Here is a 17,951-nt window from a genome sequence, read left to right on the forward strand (position 1 = left end):
TGTGATTCAATAGTTTTTAACATAATAAATAATGTAATTACAGCATTGAAGCTGCGCCAATGGAAGCAGCTTGCATTTTTTGTCTATTTGTGCCGAAAACAATTCCACCCTCAACAAGCTTCAATGATTTTAACGTTTTCATAACATCTACTGTAGGTAACAGAAAATCATATAGCTTATACCCCGGACAGACATGTGATACGAGTGTGATACACGTACAACGGTACTCACTGTCAAGAAAATGCTAACAAGACTGACTTGAACTGAGAGAATTATCGGATTCCTGTATCACATGTGTGTCATAAGTATTACGCAGCAATTTACACTGTTCGATGCGTTCCCTTATAAAATAGTGTATCTTTGAATTATTACGCGCGGTTTTTTTTAAAGTTCTGTAAAAAAAAATCAAATGAGTGAATAGAAAATTTAATTTTTACAATTATGTTTAATTTAATCTGGGGAAAGTTTAACTTTTTTGTAGTCTTTTGGATAAAATCAGGTACAGTAGACGTTCGCTCGGTGCAAACGCTTTAACTGCAAGTTCGCTAAGTGCAATAATTTTGCTATATGCTGTGTTTTTTTCCATACAGTTTTGTTACAGTGCGATGTTTTCCGAATGCACGCAATGATTGATACACCAAGGGAAAAAAAAGTTTTGACATCCAAGCGGTGTGACGACGATGAGATCCTCTTCGCTGATTGGTCGATGGATGTAAATGGCACACCGCTTGGATGTCAAAACCTCATTTTTCTTCGGTTGGTGCATCAATCAATTGGTTACATTCTGCAGCAACTGACAGTTCTTTGAAGTCTGTCAGTTGTTGCAGTTATCGGATTTCATTCGGTAAGTGTAACGTTAACATGTTGCAGTTATCAAATGTCTACTGTACAATGCATATATGACTCCAAACAAATATTTTTAAAACGTACTGAGTCGACCTGTTTCAGGTTCCGTAAACAAAATTATTACAAGAAAATGCTACATTTTGTAAGAAGTGCTTAAATGGCCAAATTTGAAAACCTTCAATCCGGGGTGAAGTTGATCAACCAATCAACATAACATTCTAAGATTGGAAATTTATTGAACAAACTAAATTTGACGATACTTAATCTGAATTAGTTCTAAAAATTCTTACTTTTTTGTATGTTCTGCTATTCTATTCTGCTATTATCAACGCATAAAAAAAATTCTTACTTTTTTGTATGTTAAAATATAATAAAGTTTAAAGTTATAGAATAACCGACGGTAAACGTCTAAACTGCCCCCACTCGCATAACTGTCCCATATGAATAGGAATCCCAGCAAAGATGGGACTGTTATGCGAGTGGGGGCAGTAAAGGTATAGACAATTTCTTGAAAATCATCTTACTTTCGCAAAAATATGCTATTTTTAAATAAAACCTAATTGTTAACATAAATTTCAACTCAAAGATATGTTCAATAAACCTTAATAAATAAAAGAGATAGTGTTTTGTTAGTCATCTTGTGGCTTCATGGTCGTGCGGCTAAGGTCACCAAGCCTTTAGTCGCATCGTGCTGAGGAGCGCGGGTTCGATTCCCGCCGCAGCTGTCAGGAAAAGTTTTCGGCTGTGCCACTGGGCGTTGCATGCTAGTCCGTTGTCTAGTGTCGTGCTTCCTTCAAAGAGCAAATAGCTCACTGGAATGCATCAAACGTGTCCGTGTCTTTTTTTTTTTAAAGACGTTTTTTTTTCAAAATCTTTATTTTGTAGGCCCATGCGCCCAAAAGCTTAACGGGGCCGAATCAACTATTAACATTTTTCGTTAGACAATTTGGTATCACAGCCCTGTGATTCCTGAATAGTACACAACTTTTTTTTCTCCTTCCTGCGCTTGGTTGACAGCCGTCGCTTGTAGGTGCCATCGTGAGGCTCGTATGGGGAAGTTGAACTGCTCCCGTCGTCAGCGTCATCGTCGTCGGATTGGAGGCGATTTTTTGAAAGGCAGTCCTTTCACTGATTTTTAATGCACATCCAAAACAGACGATATTTTTATGCAAAATCTGTCACAATTCGCATAAAAACCTTCAACAATTGGGTTTTTAAATTAAGAAAAATGTATCTATTTTTTGATTTTATACGAAAGAGCACCTTTTTCTGAGACGCTATGATTTTTTTCAGATTTTTAGAACTTTATTTTGGTATCTAAAATCAATTTCAAAGAGATTTTTTGAAATCACCTTTTGACAGCTGGGCAACTGCTTGACAGCTCCACTCAGTACAAAATGCGACGAGGGGTGATTCGACAAATCGCTCCCATACAAATTTCAAATTGATTTTACAATAGGTTCCCGGGCACCAAAATTGATGAAAATTTGGATTTCGACTCAGTTTGGCATGCAGATTCCGAATATGGAATTATCTCAACACCACTAAAGAAGCCAATTCTTCAAATATATTCACACAATTGATTTACGTTAGAAGTTCTTCCACTGAAACAGAATTGTGGCGTCCTCAGCGATTGAAGGACGTGGATCCCATAGTGATCAACTTCACCCCGTTGATCAACTACCCCCCAGATTACGGTACTCACCTTTATAGGGAATTTCGAAGCAAAAAGAAGAAACAAAAGCTAAACATACAGCTGTTTTCCAATTACTGATTATAAATCTATTCTCTATCTTCATCTTTTAGTTGTAAAAAAGAACAAAAATGCTTAAGAATTTAAAAAAGTCGACTTTCGAGAAATCTCGCGCCGAATATTTGCCCTTATGAGTCCGTTCATAAGTAGGTTGGCTAAACTTTGTCTTATAATAGTAATCAAACAATTTCTCTCGAACCTAATCTGCCCTTGAACTGATTACTTTATGTCCGTACTGGTGGTGGATTATCAAGTTAGAAACTATTGATTTGGATGTTATAGAAAGTTTGAATGACTATTTCTCAAGATGTAACCTTAATGCAAACTAATTACTAGCTGAAATGACTTTACGTAGGATTGCAAATAAGTCTTGCACTTTAACGTTTGCTGGCGGTTCGATAAACATCACGAAAACTATATTAGTTTTGAATAAATCAACGTTCCCGCCGTAATGTGGATTAGGAATTAACCAGCCCTTGCTCTCCTGTTCCAGGACGTGCCAAACGGATGATGGTGATCAGATGCGAGATTATGTAAAACAAGCACGTTATTCTGCTTCCTCTTCTTGTTTTTTGTCCTTCTTCTTCTTCTTTTTCTTGGTTTCCGCAGGCTGAAAGATAGAAGGAAACGGATTAGTTTAAAAATAACAGCTAAACCCTAGAATCAGAGCTTACCTCTTCTGTGGCTTCCACCTCAGCGGTCTCGGTGGTTTCTGGAGCCTCCTCCGGTGCTTCATCGTCCTTCTTGTGCTTCTTCTTTTTCTTTTTCTTCTTTTCACCGGCATCGACCTCCATGGCGGAGGTGTCCATCGACTGATCGGCTACGCTGCCGACGCTCAGTTTACGCTGTAATTGGTAGCACAAAGGTACGACATATAAAATTCAGTCAATTGGATGTGCTGTATACAAATAGCTTTATCGCACCGTTATTCGCCACTAATTTAGTTGCATCACGTTGCATTTTGTGAATTACCCTAGATTTTACCCAATTAACGCTGCTATTCGCTTTTTGAGGATTATTTACAATCCGAACCCAATGTCGGCTGTATAAAATCTTGGACAGACTGATAGTATTCGTACCATGATACAATTATCTTGAAATGAGTTTCATACTGATGATTGTCTTCATTCCAGATTATAGCCTTGAAATAATTTTCTTGACAACTTGTACCATGGTACGAACCAAGGGGTTTCCAACAAGTTTTTTAGTGACAAGTAATCAATGATTACTTTCGATTTCTCTGAGTAATCATGGTAATCACAAGTAATCATGGTAATCAGAAGTAATCATGGTAATCAGAAGTAATTATTAGTAATCCGAGGTAATCAATGGTAATCAGATGTAATCAATCATAATCCATGGTAATCAAAAGTAATCAAAATAATCACAAGTAATCATGGTAATCAGAAGTAATCATTAGTAATCTGAGGTAATCAATGGTAATCAGATGTAATCAATGATAATCCATGGTAATCAAAAGTAATCAAGGTAATCACAAGTAATCATGGTAATCAGAAGTAATCATGGTAATCAGAAGTAATCATTAGTAATCCGAGGTAATCAATGGTAATCAGATATAATCAATGATAATCCATGGTAATCAAAAGTAATCAAGGTAATCACAAGTAATCGTGGTAATCAGATTAATCACAAGTAATCACGAGTAATTATTTTTAGTCTTACGATAACCGCAGGTAATCATGAGTAATCTTGATAATCAAAAAATAATCATGGTAATCAGAGTAATCACAAGTAATCACGAGCAATCATGAGTAATCACGGGTAATCAATTGTAATCATATGGTAATCACAGATAATCATGAGCAATCAACAGCAATCTAGGTAATCAAAAAATAATCATGGTAATCAGAGTAATCACAAGTAATCACGAGTAATCACGGGTAATCAATTGTAATCATATGGTAATCACAGGTAATCATGAGTAATCAACAGTAACCTAGGTAATCAAAAAATAATCATAGTAATCATGGTAATCAGTGAGTAATCAGAGTATTTTTTTCGGTAGTGACAAGCTGTCTTGTGCATTACCACCATCATAACACAAAAAAGCCGCAACATCAACATTGTCCTTCTTCCTGCATCAACGCTACAGCCGACCGTCTCTATGTTGCTATCGAACACATTCGAGACGAACGCATTGACACAGCTGTCAAACTCGGTACATCGCCGCCTCACCCATCATCGTTTTTGGTACGGCGCGTTTTGGTACCCACTTTCTGGTCGGTTTACCCTAACTTGCTCCTGATTTTCGGGTGTGTGGCTCGTGTGTTGCTAGTGCTTATTTCGAAAATTACACATTTCAAGCGAAATTGTTGTTTTTGATGATTGTTTCTCTTTCTTTATCACTTTGCACGATATTATATGTAGCAGCGAAGCAGTGTCGATGTTGAAGCGCATTTTTGCCGTGTATAAAGCAATGAAAACAAAAACATTGGACGCCATGTTGAATCGAATGTTGGGTTCCTGATTCTGGCCCTTCGTCATCCCCCTCCTGATTGATACGGTGGCTGCCGCCGCCACGCTCTTCCTCTGCAAATCTCTTGAGAAGCCGAACGCTTCTTAACCGCCGTTCCGAAGCAGAGCTACAGGGGATGGCCAAAATGTTTGGGATAGGCAACTTTTTTTCTCTCGCAAAAAAAATCAACATGCTGTAACTTTTCATAGAGTGCATCAAAAAATCTCAAATTTTGACTGTTTGTCAAACTATTATATGTGCATCATTGGTACAAATTTGGGCTCGATTGATTCATATTTCGCGAAGTTAGAACCGTTCGGGTAAAACACTATTTTTTAGACAACTCATTTTTGAACTGTCATATCTCGGACACCAGTGAACCGAATTGAATGAATTTTTTAACGTTTATCAACAATATATTGATACTTAATACGATGTTATAAAATGTTATATTTTCTCACGGCGAATTAAGTTATACCGGGTTGAAATTTTTACCCATATAGAGGAAAATGAGTCAAATTTACAATACCACACAAAAATTATTAAATGTGTTCTTTCATCAATCAAAATAGGCTCTAATACATATATCTGATTAGAGATAATTTGAGAACAGAAGTGGAAAATCTTTGGATATCAACACTAAAATTTATTGACATTGATGTGAAAAAATTACATTTTTTCGAGAAAAGTCCAAAAAGTGTCAATCCATGATAACTTTTTTCAATGTTTAAAAAGTACCTATCTTTTAATAGTTTGTGAAGCATTTACATATTGTTAGTGTACGTTCAAAATTTCATTCTATTCGGTTCACTGGTTTCCGAGATATGACAGCTCAAAAATGAGTTGTCTGAAAAATAGTGTTTTACCCGAACGGTTCTAACTTTGCGAAAGATTTATCAATCGAGCCCAAATTTGTACCAATGATGCACATATAATAGGTTGACAAACAGTCAAAATTTGAGATTTTTTGATGCGCTCTATAAAAAGTTATAGCATGTTGAAATTTTTTGTGAGAGAAAAAAAGTTGCCTATCCCAAACATTTTGGCCATCCCCTGTATGTCACTCACTGCGGGGTGACTCTCGTCTAAAAATGCCAGGATGAGGGTCAATTTGTTAAGTAGTATTGCATGGCGCAGCAAACACAAACATAGCACGCCCTATGAATAGAATGCAAAGCGTAGAACAAAAACTCGCTTCGGTGTTTCATCGTGTGGTTCGGAAACAAGAGACGATCGCTGCTGTTGGATGTGGTTGACTCTGCATTGAACGAGGGTTGGCTTGAATGGCTTTTGCGTGAATCGATAATTTTTTGATGGACTGCGTTTGTCGTATGAAGTGATGGTTGGAGCGAGTGTCATTCGACATTGACCATCCTGAAACTGCACAACCCTGGTGACAAGTAATCAATTTTGTGGGAAACCCCTTGGTACGAACACCATCAGTGTGTCCCAGGCCTAACTAGTGTAATCAGTGCTTGATTTAAGCGAGGAGGGGGGTGGCAGGGCCCCGGGCCCCCACAAAATATCACTTCACGAAAAAAATGTGAAGCAAGAAAAAAAAAGAAGTCAAAGAAACTTCTTTTGATGTTTTTTTCTTTTTATCTGTATTAACGAGATTTTTACTGCCGGTGAACGCATAAATGTCCCATGCGCAAAAACAGACAATCGAGAAAATCGCGTCCAAAGTTCGAAAAAAGTAAATTGTCTCAACTATGAAGTATAAGTGCTGAATCGTGTTCTAACATCACACATCAACCAATTTTGAATTTGAGCACTAATTTTTGTTTTAGAGCGATTTTATAGTTCCATAGGATTTCCAATGAAACGTGACGCTTATGCGTCCACTTTTAAGAATGTTACAAATCGGCCTTGCATTTTTTCAACAATTTTTGGAACAAACTGTAATTGTAATTGTAATTGCTCAGTCCACACCCAGGCCGACAACTGTCAGCCCATCTGCTTGTAGGCAGATGTGGACCTACTAAGCCTCCCCCGTTAACATGTCCTACACCGAATTAGCACACCGGGATCTTCCACAGGCAGGCGCTGGCGTTACCAGTCCCAACAAGTGTCAGATACATTAAATAGATGGGGTAGAGGATATAAGAAGATGTGGGAATAGGATGGGAAGAGGTAGAAAATGAAGAGATAGTAGAGAGGTTTCGATTTTGTTGCTGAAACGAGAAAAAGAAAGAACGATAAAGAACATTAGCGATATGTTCATAGATTATGATTTGGTCGTTTATTTCTCATCTATTTTGTTTCCATATCGTTGCATCGGTGACCATTTTCATCGCCTTTCCAGTTTTTGTTAGGGCCATCTCGCGTTTTTTCGTCATGTCCTCTTTGCCGGTTGGCGACGTTCGGGATGTAAGTAGAAAAGCATGCATTTAATATGATTAGTACGACAGTAATTGTGATTGCTCAGTACTTCCAGCCCATTTGTCCGCAGTACATATCAGGCATCCCGTTTTAACAAGTGCTACACAGAATTAGAAACCCGGATCTCCCACAGACAGTCCTAACTAGTGTCAGATAAGTTCAATTGAGGATAGGAAGCGGCGAAATGAGACAGTAGAGAAGGTTTGGTACATTGGTAGCTGTGTTCATGTGATGTTTGTCTGACATTGAAAAACTATTTTCCGTAGGTGTTTAACTCTCTACCCAAATTTAATACCGGAAAAATATCTGATCAGATGTATAGTTTGGCAATTTTGTGTCCATACATCTTTTATCAAGAAGGAATAATGTTGTTTACTGTTATAACATAATTCAGTTGAAGGGCAGCAAATGCATTGTAATCCAGAATAAACCTACAGAAGATGTCCCAATAAAAAGTTAACACTAGTTCAACTAACTACACAAACTAAAAAGTGTTATTATATTTTACCACTGATTTCATCCTAATCTTGACCCTAACATAGTTATGCGCTTAGTGGACAATGACCAACAATAGTCCTAATCTTGACCCTAACATAGTTATGCGCTTAGTTGGACAATGAGCAAAAATAGTGTTGTTTCGACAATAGTCACATACTATGCCCTACGACATTGACGATTCTATTGTCTATGGCTCACCTATTTAGCGCCACCCAGCAGGGACTTGGTCTGGTACCCAATTCAGTATATCCGCTCCACGTAATGTACCGTACCTCTTTCGATTTGTGATATATTACGCGGAACATTACTCTCTTCATTCGGATAGCGGCTATGTAACCCATTGGATTAAAAACCTCCATCAAACATGAAGCGATTAATCGGAGACTGAAGACTCTATACCAAATTTGGCTAAGAGACAGGTAATCAGTGAAGTCAGTTTTTCTCGTTTGTCAGAGACGATTGATACGTATTAAGACAAACTTTCCACTGCATCTGCCAGTAATAATCGGTGATCGATCAACATTTCGAGTACCTACCCCAATTTACACAAGAATGCCAAGGATCACCGCTCATGCTTTACAATACAGTTGGAAAAACTAGAGCAACACCTGGCCACAATGATGCATAAAGCACTAAAGCGGACCGGAAGTGTCGGTGAGCCAGCCCCACCAATTTTTGGAACAAACTACCTATTTTTATTTCCCCATATGATAGTACCCCATGATACATGGTCATGGGCTCCAAAATCTCAATATTGCCAAAAATGCACATGGGACAATTATGCTTCCACCGGCAGTTTAGCCCTAGGCTAGCTCATCTCGGGACCCACGCTTTACTTCCCTTCCGAAGGAAGAACTCACATTTTGCGAGTTTGTCGGAAGTGGGATTCGATCCCAGGTCCTCGGCGTGATAGTCAAGTGTTCTAACCATCGGACCTGGTGCTCCACCTTCTCTTGATTTGATTTTTATCACATATTCACATTCTATAGAGTTCTTGGAAGAAAATTTAAGAAGAAATTTGTGGAGCAGTTTACCAAAAAAAAAAAATTATCCAGAATTTTTCGCTGAAGATTTTTAAGAAATTTATTAAAAACATCCATTGGAACTTAAGTCAGAAATTCTTTTGGGAGCTTATCATAGATTCTCTCCAATTTTTTTTTTCTATTAGAATTTCCTTTTTGATTTTAGAGTTTTGGTCATATCTCCTAGTAGTCGCGCTAGAACAAGTTTTTGTTAAGTGTTCATTCTTCATGGTGATCGATCAGCAACTTCTCCAGAAATTGCAGCAGGCATCAACTAGAAAATGTCTTTGGATTTCGCAAAAGCACTGATTGTACTGCAAATGTTACTGAAAAAAAATGCAGCTATAAATTGTTCTTGCAGTTTCACTATGAACTCTGGCATGAATTTCTACTAAATATGGGATTTAATGCTGTGCATACATTCGTGGAAAGCATTTTTTACTTTATAAAACTTTAATTATCATTGTTTTTACGCCGGGATTTCCAATCTGTTATGAATAAATTTAGTGGATATCAACATTTTTCCTAGCTCTGCTCTTTGTTTCAGATTTAAACCAACATTGATACCTTTTTACCCTTCTTACACCCATAAGAAGGGTATAAATACCGCTCGAAAAACCGACTTTCGATCCGAGGCCCGCAGGGCCGAGTCTCATATACCAATCAACTCAGCTCGATGAACTGAGCAAATGTCTGTGTGTGTATGTATGTGTGTGTGCGTATGTTACAAAAAAAAGTCACGCACGTTTCTCAGCCGTCTGATATCCGATTTGGATTCTCTTAGTTGCAAATGAAAGCTGGTTACTGAGATATCTTTCGAAGAGTACTTAGGAGTTATACAACTAAACTTTTTGTGGTTTTACTTACAAAGTGTATCATACTAAATATCTCAAACGTCTGTCAACCAATTTCGGTTCTCCTGGCACCAAATGAAAGTTATAATATCCTAGTAGAACCCTATACAATTTTATTAGGATTGGACTTTTGGTTATCGAGATATCTCTCTAAGAGTACTTAAGAGTAATACAGGTTAACCTTTGAGAGATTTTTGACCAAGTGTATCATAATAAATATCTCAGCCATCTGTTAACCGATTTTGGTTCTCTTAGCACCAAATGAAAGCCACAGTATCCTTGTAAAAGGCCCTGAAATTTTATTTCGATTGGACATTTGTTTACTGAGATATCTTTCGAAGAGTATTTCAATAAATTCTTTTTTTATTATTATATTCGTTTGTTATCTTGCATGAGCTTTTGACCAGTCTATGGGAAATTATTGTTCAATCAATAATGCTGACCTCATATAAAGTGTATACTAGCAGGTTATTGTTTTCAATAAAATTATAAATAACAAATTACAAATAAACAGGAATTCTATGAAAACTAACAATATGTTAAATGAAAGCTTTGAATTTATATGTTGTGGGAAAAATGCAAGAACCGGACAGCCAAAATAACCAGCTAATGCCAAAACTGATTAACTTAGTAGATATATCATTTTTGTCCTTTTTACACCATAACCATGGTATTAACCATGAATACCAAGTACTTCGGAGCTAATTTAATCGACTGATTAAGGGATATTAGACAAAGTGTATCCCGCTGAATCGATTCAAGATCTTTTGACAGTTAACAAAAGATACAATATTCCAGAATATGTAAGCTATTTTTTAAACATTCCATACAAGATTCTAGGAGGTGTCTGGCATTTCTGGTAGTTTAGTCCATGGTCCATGATGCTATTTTGGAAACCAATCCACTAGATGCCAAATTCACAATATTTTCTAGAACTTTTGGTCAATTACACAAAATAAATATGTTAAATACAAATAATATAACAATAATTTTAATAAGTGTAAGAAGGGTTCTGTCACATAACATAAGTGGAACTCCGGCTCAAGAAGTTGATGCCTTTCCGATTTCGTACACTGGTATACAGGGCATCGAAATGTCAAATGCGTTATAACATTATTGCCATACCATGTTTCAGCATGTATACCATTTTTCATTGCTGTGAAGTAAGACAAAGACCTCATAGATCTAGACTGGCAGCACGAGTAAACATAAAAAAGGACATACATCATGATGAATCTTTGTAAGCTCAAGTCAAAAATACGTTTTCTAGCCTTAAATATGAAGGGAGATCGATATGTGAAAAGTGGATGTGTAATTTCGTAGATTTCAATGAATTTGAGACAAAATAAATAATGGATTTCCAGAAGCTAGTTTTGCGCATATCTCAGATGCCAATCTTCGTTCCTGTATTCTTTGCCAACACTGGAATACTGGTTGGAACAGCTGTTTTTTGTTTACGAAAATAAATGACAGTTCGACGCCTTTTATAAAAGATATAACAGTTTCGCGTGCTGGAAAAGGATACAACTTTTTCCTTCGCTCTGACCATAGAGTTCCACTTATGTTATGTGGTTCTGTTCACCATAGGTGGATTAAATCGGGTTTTTATGTTGAAGCCATTTCCATTGAACATCCCTCACACTTTCCCCCAATTAAACCGGGGAGAGATCGGACAATTTCGATCCGCCAAATATGATAAAAACAAGCAAATCGGGCGATTTCGTCCAATTAAATCACCGGGTTAATCGATTGTCGACATAGGTTACTCAGCAAATCGAAGTACTAAAGCTCTAATGCTTATCCTGTGACTGATTTCGACTACCATTTTTAGTCTTCCTCAGAGGATAACTGAGAAAGATTCGTGGGAAGATTAATAAAAGAGCCAATGGGGCACGTTCGGCGTAGTACTAGATTTGTAGTAATGAGCTGATTTTTTGTATGGTGAGAAGGTAAATTCTCCAGTTCTGCAATGAAATGGTACAAAAAGCGTGGGTATTATGATTCCTTGCCTAATTGTATGCTGTTTGAGCAAAACTTTGGATAACTATGTTGTTTATGTTGCAAGAAATGGAGAAAAAGGCAACACTGTTGCCCAAAGTTTTGCTCAAACACCATCAAATTAGACAAGGAATCATACTACCCTCTCTTTTTGCACCATTTTATTGCAGAAACGGAGAATTGACCTTCTCACCATACAAAAATTCAGCTCATTACTACAAATCTAGTACTTCACCGATCTGTTCTATAGTATTGGCCCAATTCCCTATGTATTAGGGTTTATAACGACCTCCGAAACCTTCTCAAATTCAACCGACTTGCAACTGTTCCTTGGGTTTAGAATCCACTGAGCCCCGCGGTGGTTCCTCCGTGTTTATCGAGCATTTCTGATTATGAATTTTCGTGATGAACCGTTGGTGATTCGCCATAGTAGAGCCTCAAATCCTTTCCAATCAAGCTGAACTATACGACCAAGTTTCAGAAAATTTGGTCGACAAAAAACCCTTATGACGAAGAGAACAAACCTGCCGATAATACCCATCGCCACCATTTTTTGAAAAGCCTTTCGTTTTTCTCTAGTCTACACAGGTCGTGAAGGGTTTCTTTACACACCCTGTAGCTAGTGAATTCAAAGTAATGACTCACCTTGCCTCCGGCGAACTCATCCTCTCCATCCGCTGCCGCCGCACCATTTCCATTGGCGTCCTTGGCCGGGGCCGCAGGTTTGTTAAAGTCTACGTATCCAGTCAGCCACTCCTTCGGGGTCTTATCGTTCGGTTTGCCGTACTTGTCCAGCTTTCCGCTGGCAATGAGCTGCTTCTTCATCGAAGCCTTCGGTCCCAGGCCCCACTTGCGTGGATAAGTGTCACGTTCCATGATGACCCGCTTGATCTTGGCACAAACCCCGTGGTCACAGCTAGCCATCGTGGCTGTCGTCATGAGGGCAATAGCCAATGCGACGGCTTCGCCCTTGGAGGTCACTATCACTATTTCCTGGTCCATTTCGATTCCGTCCTCATAGCGGAGCACACCGGGAAGCATAATCTTAGCACCGTAGCAAACGGCATTCACCGAGCTGTCCTTCATGATAATCCGCTTGTGTCCAACCAGGAGACCCTCCAGCGGCTTGATCACTCTCCGGAGCATGGTCTCGTCTTTGTGATTTTCGTACAAATACTGGGCATCCAGCACGTCATGCATGGTGACCATTCCGTCCTTTTCAGACTGAATGCCGGAACGGACACGACGCAGTTCCATCATCTGACCACCCACTCCGGTAACCAAACCCAAATGAACACACATGGTACGAATGTAGGAACCGGCCTCGCAGCTGACCCAGAACACGCCCATGTTCCGTTGGTCATCGTAATCCAGCAGCTTCGAGTCATAGACCGTGCGAACACGTAGCTGACGCTTTACGGCCGAAATCAACGGAGGTCTCTGGAACAATGCACCACGAAGCTTCTCCAGACCCTGGTTAACTTTTGCCACGGATTCCACCGCCGAGTGCAGCTTGAAAACGGCCACGTACTCTTTACCAGCGCTCTGCTGGCTCTTGACCAATCTGGTGGCCCTATCAATACAGACGATCAAACATCCCGTCACTTTCGGATCCAGTGTACCGGAATGGCCGGTTTTATCAACTTTCAGAATTTTCTTAATCCATGCCACCACTTCATGAGAGCTCGGGTTGGACGGCTTGTCCAAATTAATGAATCCAGACGTGACATACTCCTTAATCTTCCGGTTTAGCGGAGATGATCCGAACGGTAACGGAGTATAGTGATTTGTCCGCACATTCAACCGATCGAAATTCTTCAACAGCAACGGCCACTTCGATGTGTCCAGCTTGGCAATGGCCGCCGACGGTTGAATCTGGAAGTTACCGGACTTTTGAATCTCGCCCAAATTCTCAACCTCAGCCCCCGGTTCCTGTTTGATCTTCTTCTTTTTCTTCTCCTTCTTGATAGTCGGGGATCCCATTTCTAAAAGCAGAAATGACCCAGAATCAGAAAATCATCCCTTTTTTGTAACGATCTACTTCCGAACGCACGGAAACCTCGTGATGGAAAACCACGAGATTCCGAGCGCCGCATGATCGACTGTAATTAAACCATCAATACCTACCGTAATCCGACATTTTGTCGCAAACTTTTTATACTCCCCTCCTTGGCACTATAATTCTCCGCCAAACACTCAAATCACTGATCAATTTCCCAAGAAAAGCCAAATCTAACACGCCATTCGCGGTTTCAGAAAAGGAATGGCTGCCCTCTCCCTTGCAGATACCAAAATATTATGAGCCCAGGACGAACACGCGTGCTGAACGCTGCTCGCGGTTTTAGGTTATGTTTGGGTTGCGTTTGTTGGTGTGAGTGCGTCGTGTTTTGACTTTTCGTATTCTGCGCAGGGGTGTTGTACCGTAGTTTAAACCGAATGGGCAAGCTCGAGGGTGCTGGATGCTATAAAAGTTATAATCATGTTTCCAATAAGCACAGAAAACAGACATCAAATTCCTGTTTTAATACTGTGCACTGAACTACAAATCAACCCAAATTTAAGTTGTTTTGACGCAATCCCGGTCTTCCGTGGAATAACTCAAATTTGCGTTAAACAGCGAAAGTGGTGAGTGAGTAGTTCTCGTTTGAGAGCGGCAAAAAAATTAACCCAGTAGTAAGTTATTTTCACCCAACGGAGGCCTCAAACAAGGGGAATGACATATCCTTTTCTAACCGGGATACCACCGACGAAGATACAGACGGAGCAGTAATCGTTTTTTTCGGTACCACTTTCATTTTCACGCTTTGGCAAGCCCCTCTTTCATTGTGTAATTGGTCGCTTTGGTGAACCCCTTGAACGGGCGAACTGGGTGAAATGTCAAGCGACTTGTCAACAACTTTGTTATTGTTTATGTTTTCTGCTTTTCGTGCAAGGAGGTAGAGTACGGTTCTAACGAATTCTTCGACTTGAGCACTCCCTGCGGCCTCATCCACACGGCAATCATACTGCTGTATTTAGCCATGTATATCAAGAACTGCCAATTACAATAATCTGTTAAACCAATCCCAAGGGATAGGCTCCATCTTTCTTCGGATACTCGGCACAGGGTGCCTTCAAAATCCAGTACGCCAACATGATTGGCAAGAATGCCTACTTGTACCTCATCTAAGCCTATCTGGCCGCCTCAGCTACGGCCGGATTCTTCGCCGACATCGCCCTATCGCCGCTGGAGGCCGCAGAGGTGAAGATCCATGAGATGCCCGGTTATGTCAACAATATGCGCCAAGCTATTCTCAAGATGATGGTCTGGGTCCTACTGTAGTGTCTCCAGATTCCTACACCATGAAGAAGTTCGCCTGCTTCGAACGTACCGTTTAGCTGTTATACCCACGCCACGTGCCGACTGCATCTAAAGCGAGTAGCTGGTTGTCGCATTTGTCGCTGTTGGTTACACTTCCTGTTGTTCTGCGCCGTTGTGTCTGACCCGGCTCATATTGACGTGTCCAAGCTGAACCAGGCCAAGGGATTCAGTGCCATCGATGTAGCCAAGACGCTAGAATTCATGTGCACATGGCCCAGTCTGAAACCCCGCATCGTCATCGATACACTGACCGTCCTACAGTGGTTCATATACGACGCAGCCAAGGTCATCAGCCCCCGAACATCACAAAAATGCCAGAATCGAAAAAGAAAGCCAGGAGTTGAATAAGCCATTTCGCTTCTATAATGTGTTGTGCTCGCAACAAATTATGATTAACCCTTAAAAGCGCAATGTTGTTTTAAAACAACATACCTAAAAACGCTCCAAAATAATTGAAATTCACTTTTATTATTAATTATTAATTTATTTTTTAAATCAGTTTTTTATTGTCGTGCGCCTTTAAGGGTTAAATATTAAGCTTTAAGTGAACGACATCGTGATTATAAACGGGGAACCAACATGTCTTATGAATCGTGTAAACGAACCGCGGAGTACAACCTTTTCAAGGTTAAAGAAATAAAACCACTACGGGAAAAGTGTATTTTAGAATAATTGCGTGGAAACCTCTGAAACAACACCATTGGGGTTTCTAGTAAAAGAGAAATGTGGGAGAACTTGGTGAACCAACAAATCTGTCTAAACCCCTGCAACAAATTTAGATAGTTTTTGGTTGTCTTGTATCACCATGCATTTTAGGAGGACTTGGTGAACCAAATTAAAACAAAGCTTTTTTGAGTGAAGCATGATGACTTGCATCACCATGCATTTTAGGAGGACTTGGTGAACCAAGCTTCTTTAAGTAGAGCATGATGTCTTGCATCACCATGCATTTTAGGAGGACTTGGTGAACCTAGCTTCTTTAAGTAGAGCATGATGTCTTGCATCACCATGCATTTTATGAGGACTTGGTGAACCTAGCTTGAACAAAGCTTCTTTAAGTAGAGCATGATGTCTTGCATCACCATGCATTTTAGGAGGACTTGGTTAACCTATCCTGAACAAAGCTTCTTTGAGTGTAGCATGATGACTTGCATCACCATGCATTTTAGGAGGACTTGGTGAACCTAGCTTCTTTAAGTAGAGCATGATGTCTTGCATCACCATGCATTTTAGGAGGACTTGGTGAACCAAATAAGAACAAAGCTTCTTTGAGTGAAGCATGATGACTTGCATCACCATGCATTTTAAGAGGACTTGGTGAACCTAGTTTCTTTAAGTAGAGCATGATGTCTTGCATCACCATGCATTTTAGGAGGACTTGTTGAACCAAATTAAAACAAAACTTCTTTGAGTGAAGCATGATGTCTTGCATCACCATGCATTTTAGGAGGACTTGGTGAACCAAATTAGAACAAAACTTCTTTGAGTGAAGCATGATGTCTTGCATCACCATGCATTTTAAGAGGACTTGGTGAACCTAGCTTCTTTAAGTAGAGCATGATGTCTTGCATCACCATGCATTTTAGGAGGACTTGGTGAACCAAATTAGAACAAAGCTTCTTTGAGTGAAGCATGATGACTTGCATCACCATGCATTTTAGGAGGACTTGGTGAACCAAGCTTCTTTAAGTAGAGCATGATGTCTTGCATCCCCATGCATTTTAGGAGGACTTGGTGAACCAAATTAGAACAAAGCTTCTTTGAGTGAAGCATGATGACTTGCATCACCATGCATTTTAGGAGGACTTGGTGAACCAAATTAGAACAAAGCTTCTTTGAGTGAAGCATGATGACTTGCATCACCATGCATTTTAGGAGGACTTGGTGAACCTAGCTTCTTTAAGTAGAGCATGATGTCTTGCATCACCATGCATTTTATGAGGACTTAGTGAACCCATCCTGATCAAAGCTTCTTTAAGTGAAGCATGATGTCTTGCATCACCATACATTTTAGGAGGACTTGGTGAACCTAGCTTCTTTAAGTAGAGCATGATGTCTTGCATCACCATGCATTTTAGGAGGACTTGGTGAACCAAGCTTCTTTAAGTAGAGCATGATGTCTTGCATCACCATGCATTTTAGGAGGACTTAGTGAACCTAGCTTGAACAAAGCTTCTTTAAGTAGAGCATGATGTCTTGCATCACCATGCATTTTCGGAGGACTTGGTGAACCAAGCTTCTTTAAGTAGAGCATGATGTCTTGCATCACCATGCATTTTAGGAGGACTTGGTGAACCAAGCTTCTTTAAGTAGAGCATGATGTCTTGCATCACCATGCATTTTAGGAGGACTTGGTGAACCTAGCTTGAACAAAGCTTCTCTGAGTGTAGCATGATGACTTGCATCACCATGCATTTTAGGAGGACTTGGTGAACCAAGCTTCTTTAAGTAGAGCATGATGTCTTGCATCACCATGCATTTTAGGAGGACTTGGTGAACCAAGCTTCTTTAAGTAGAGCATGATGTCTTGCATCACCATGCATTTTCGGAGGACTTGGTGAACCAAGCTTCTTTAAGTAGAGCATGATGTCTTGCATCACCATGCATTTTAGGAGGACTTGGTGAACCAAGCTTCTTTAAGTAGAGCATGATGTCTTGCATCACCATGCATTTTAGGAGGACTTAGTGAACCTAGCTTGAACAAAGCTTCTTTAAGTAGAGCATGATGTCTTGCATCACCATGCATTTTAGGAGGACTTGG

General features: G+C 39.7%; 1 protein-coding gene, 1 long non-coding RNA gene and 1 pseudogene across 2 annotated transcripts; 2 read left to right on the plus strand and 1 right to left on the minus strand.

Moving 5' to 3' along the window:
• Window positions 1-2,603: 2,603 nt before the first annotated feature.
• On the minus strand, window positions 2,604-14,159 carry LOC109424491 (H/ACA ribonucleoprotein complex subunit 4). Its single transcript, XM_019699650.3, has 4 exons — window positions 13,957-14,159; window positions 12,475-13,814; window positions 3,274-3,444; window positions 2,604-3,209 (listed from the first exon to the last, which is right to left on the minus strand). Exons 1-4 carry the CDS (start codon window positions 13,967-13,969, stop codon window positions 3,147-3,149), a joined length of 1,587 nt encoding a protein of 528 aa, XP_019555195.3. The 5' UTR covers window positions 13,970-14,159; the 3' UTR covers window positions 2,604-3,146.
• Window positions 3,451-10,197, plus strand: LOC134291946 (uncharacterized). The gene is made up of 2 exons (XR_009999362.1): window positions 3,451-8,010; window positions 8,067-10,197. It is a non-coding gene; the product is annotated as an uncharacterized LOC134291946 (long non-coding RNA).
• On the plus strand, window positions 14,128-15,587 carry LOC115260230 (solute carrier family 25 member 3-like; annotated as a pseudogene).
• The last annotated feature ends 2,364 nt before the right edge of the window (window positions 15,588-17,951 follow it).

The sequence above is a fragment of the Aedes albopictus genome, chromosome 3 (assembly GCF_035046485.1).
Source record: "Aedes albopictus strain Foshan chromosome 3, AalbF5, whole genome shotgun sequence".
In the NCBI taxonomy this organism is placed as follows: Eukaryota; Metazoa; Arthropoda; class Insecta; order Diptera; family Culicidae; genus Aedes; species Aedes albopictus.

Bases quoted from the DNA above. Each gene is read 5' to 3' on its own strand.
- LOC109424491 (XM_019699650.3), bottom strand. The intron at 3,445-12,474 runs GTGAGTCATTAC...TACCAATTACAG, and splicing joins ATGAGTTCGCCGGAGGCAAG to CGTAAACTGAGCGTCGGCAG. The intron at 3,210-3,273 runs GTAAGCTCTGAT...TCTATCTTTCAG, and splicing joins AGGTGGAAGCCACAGAAGAG to CCTGCGGAAACCAAGAAAAA.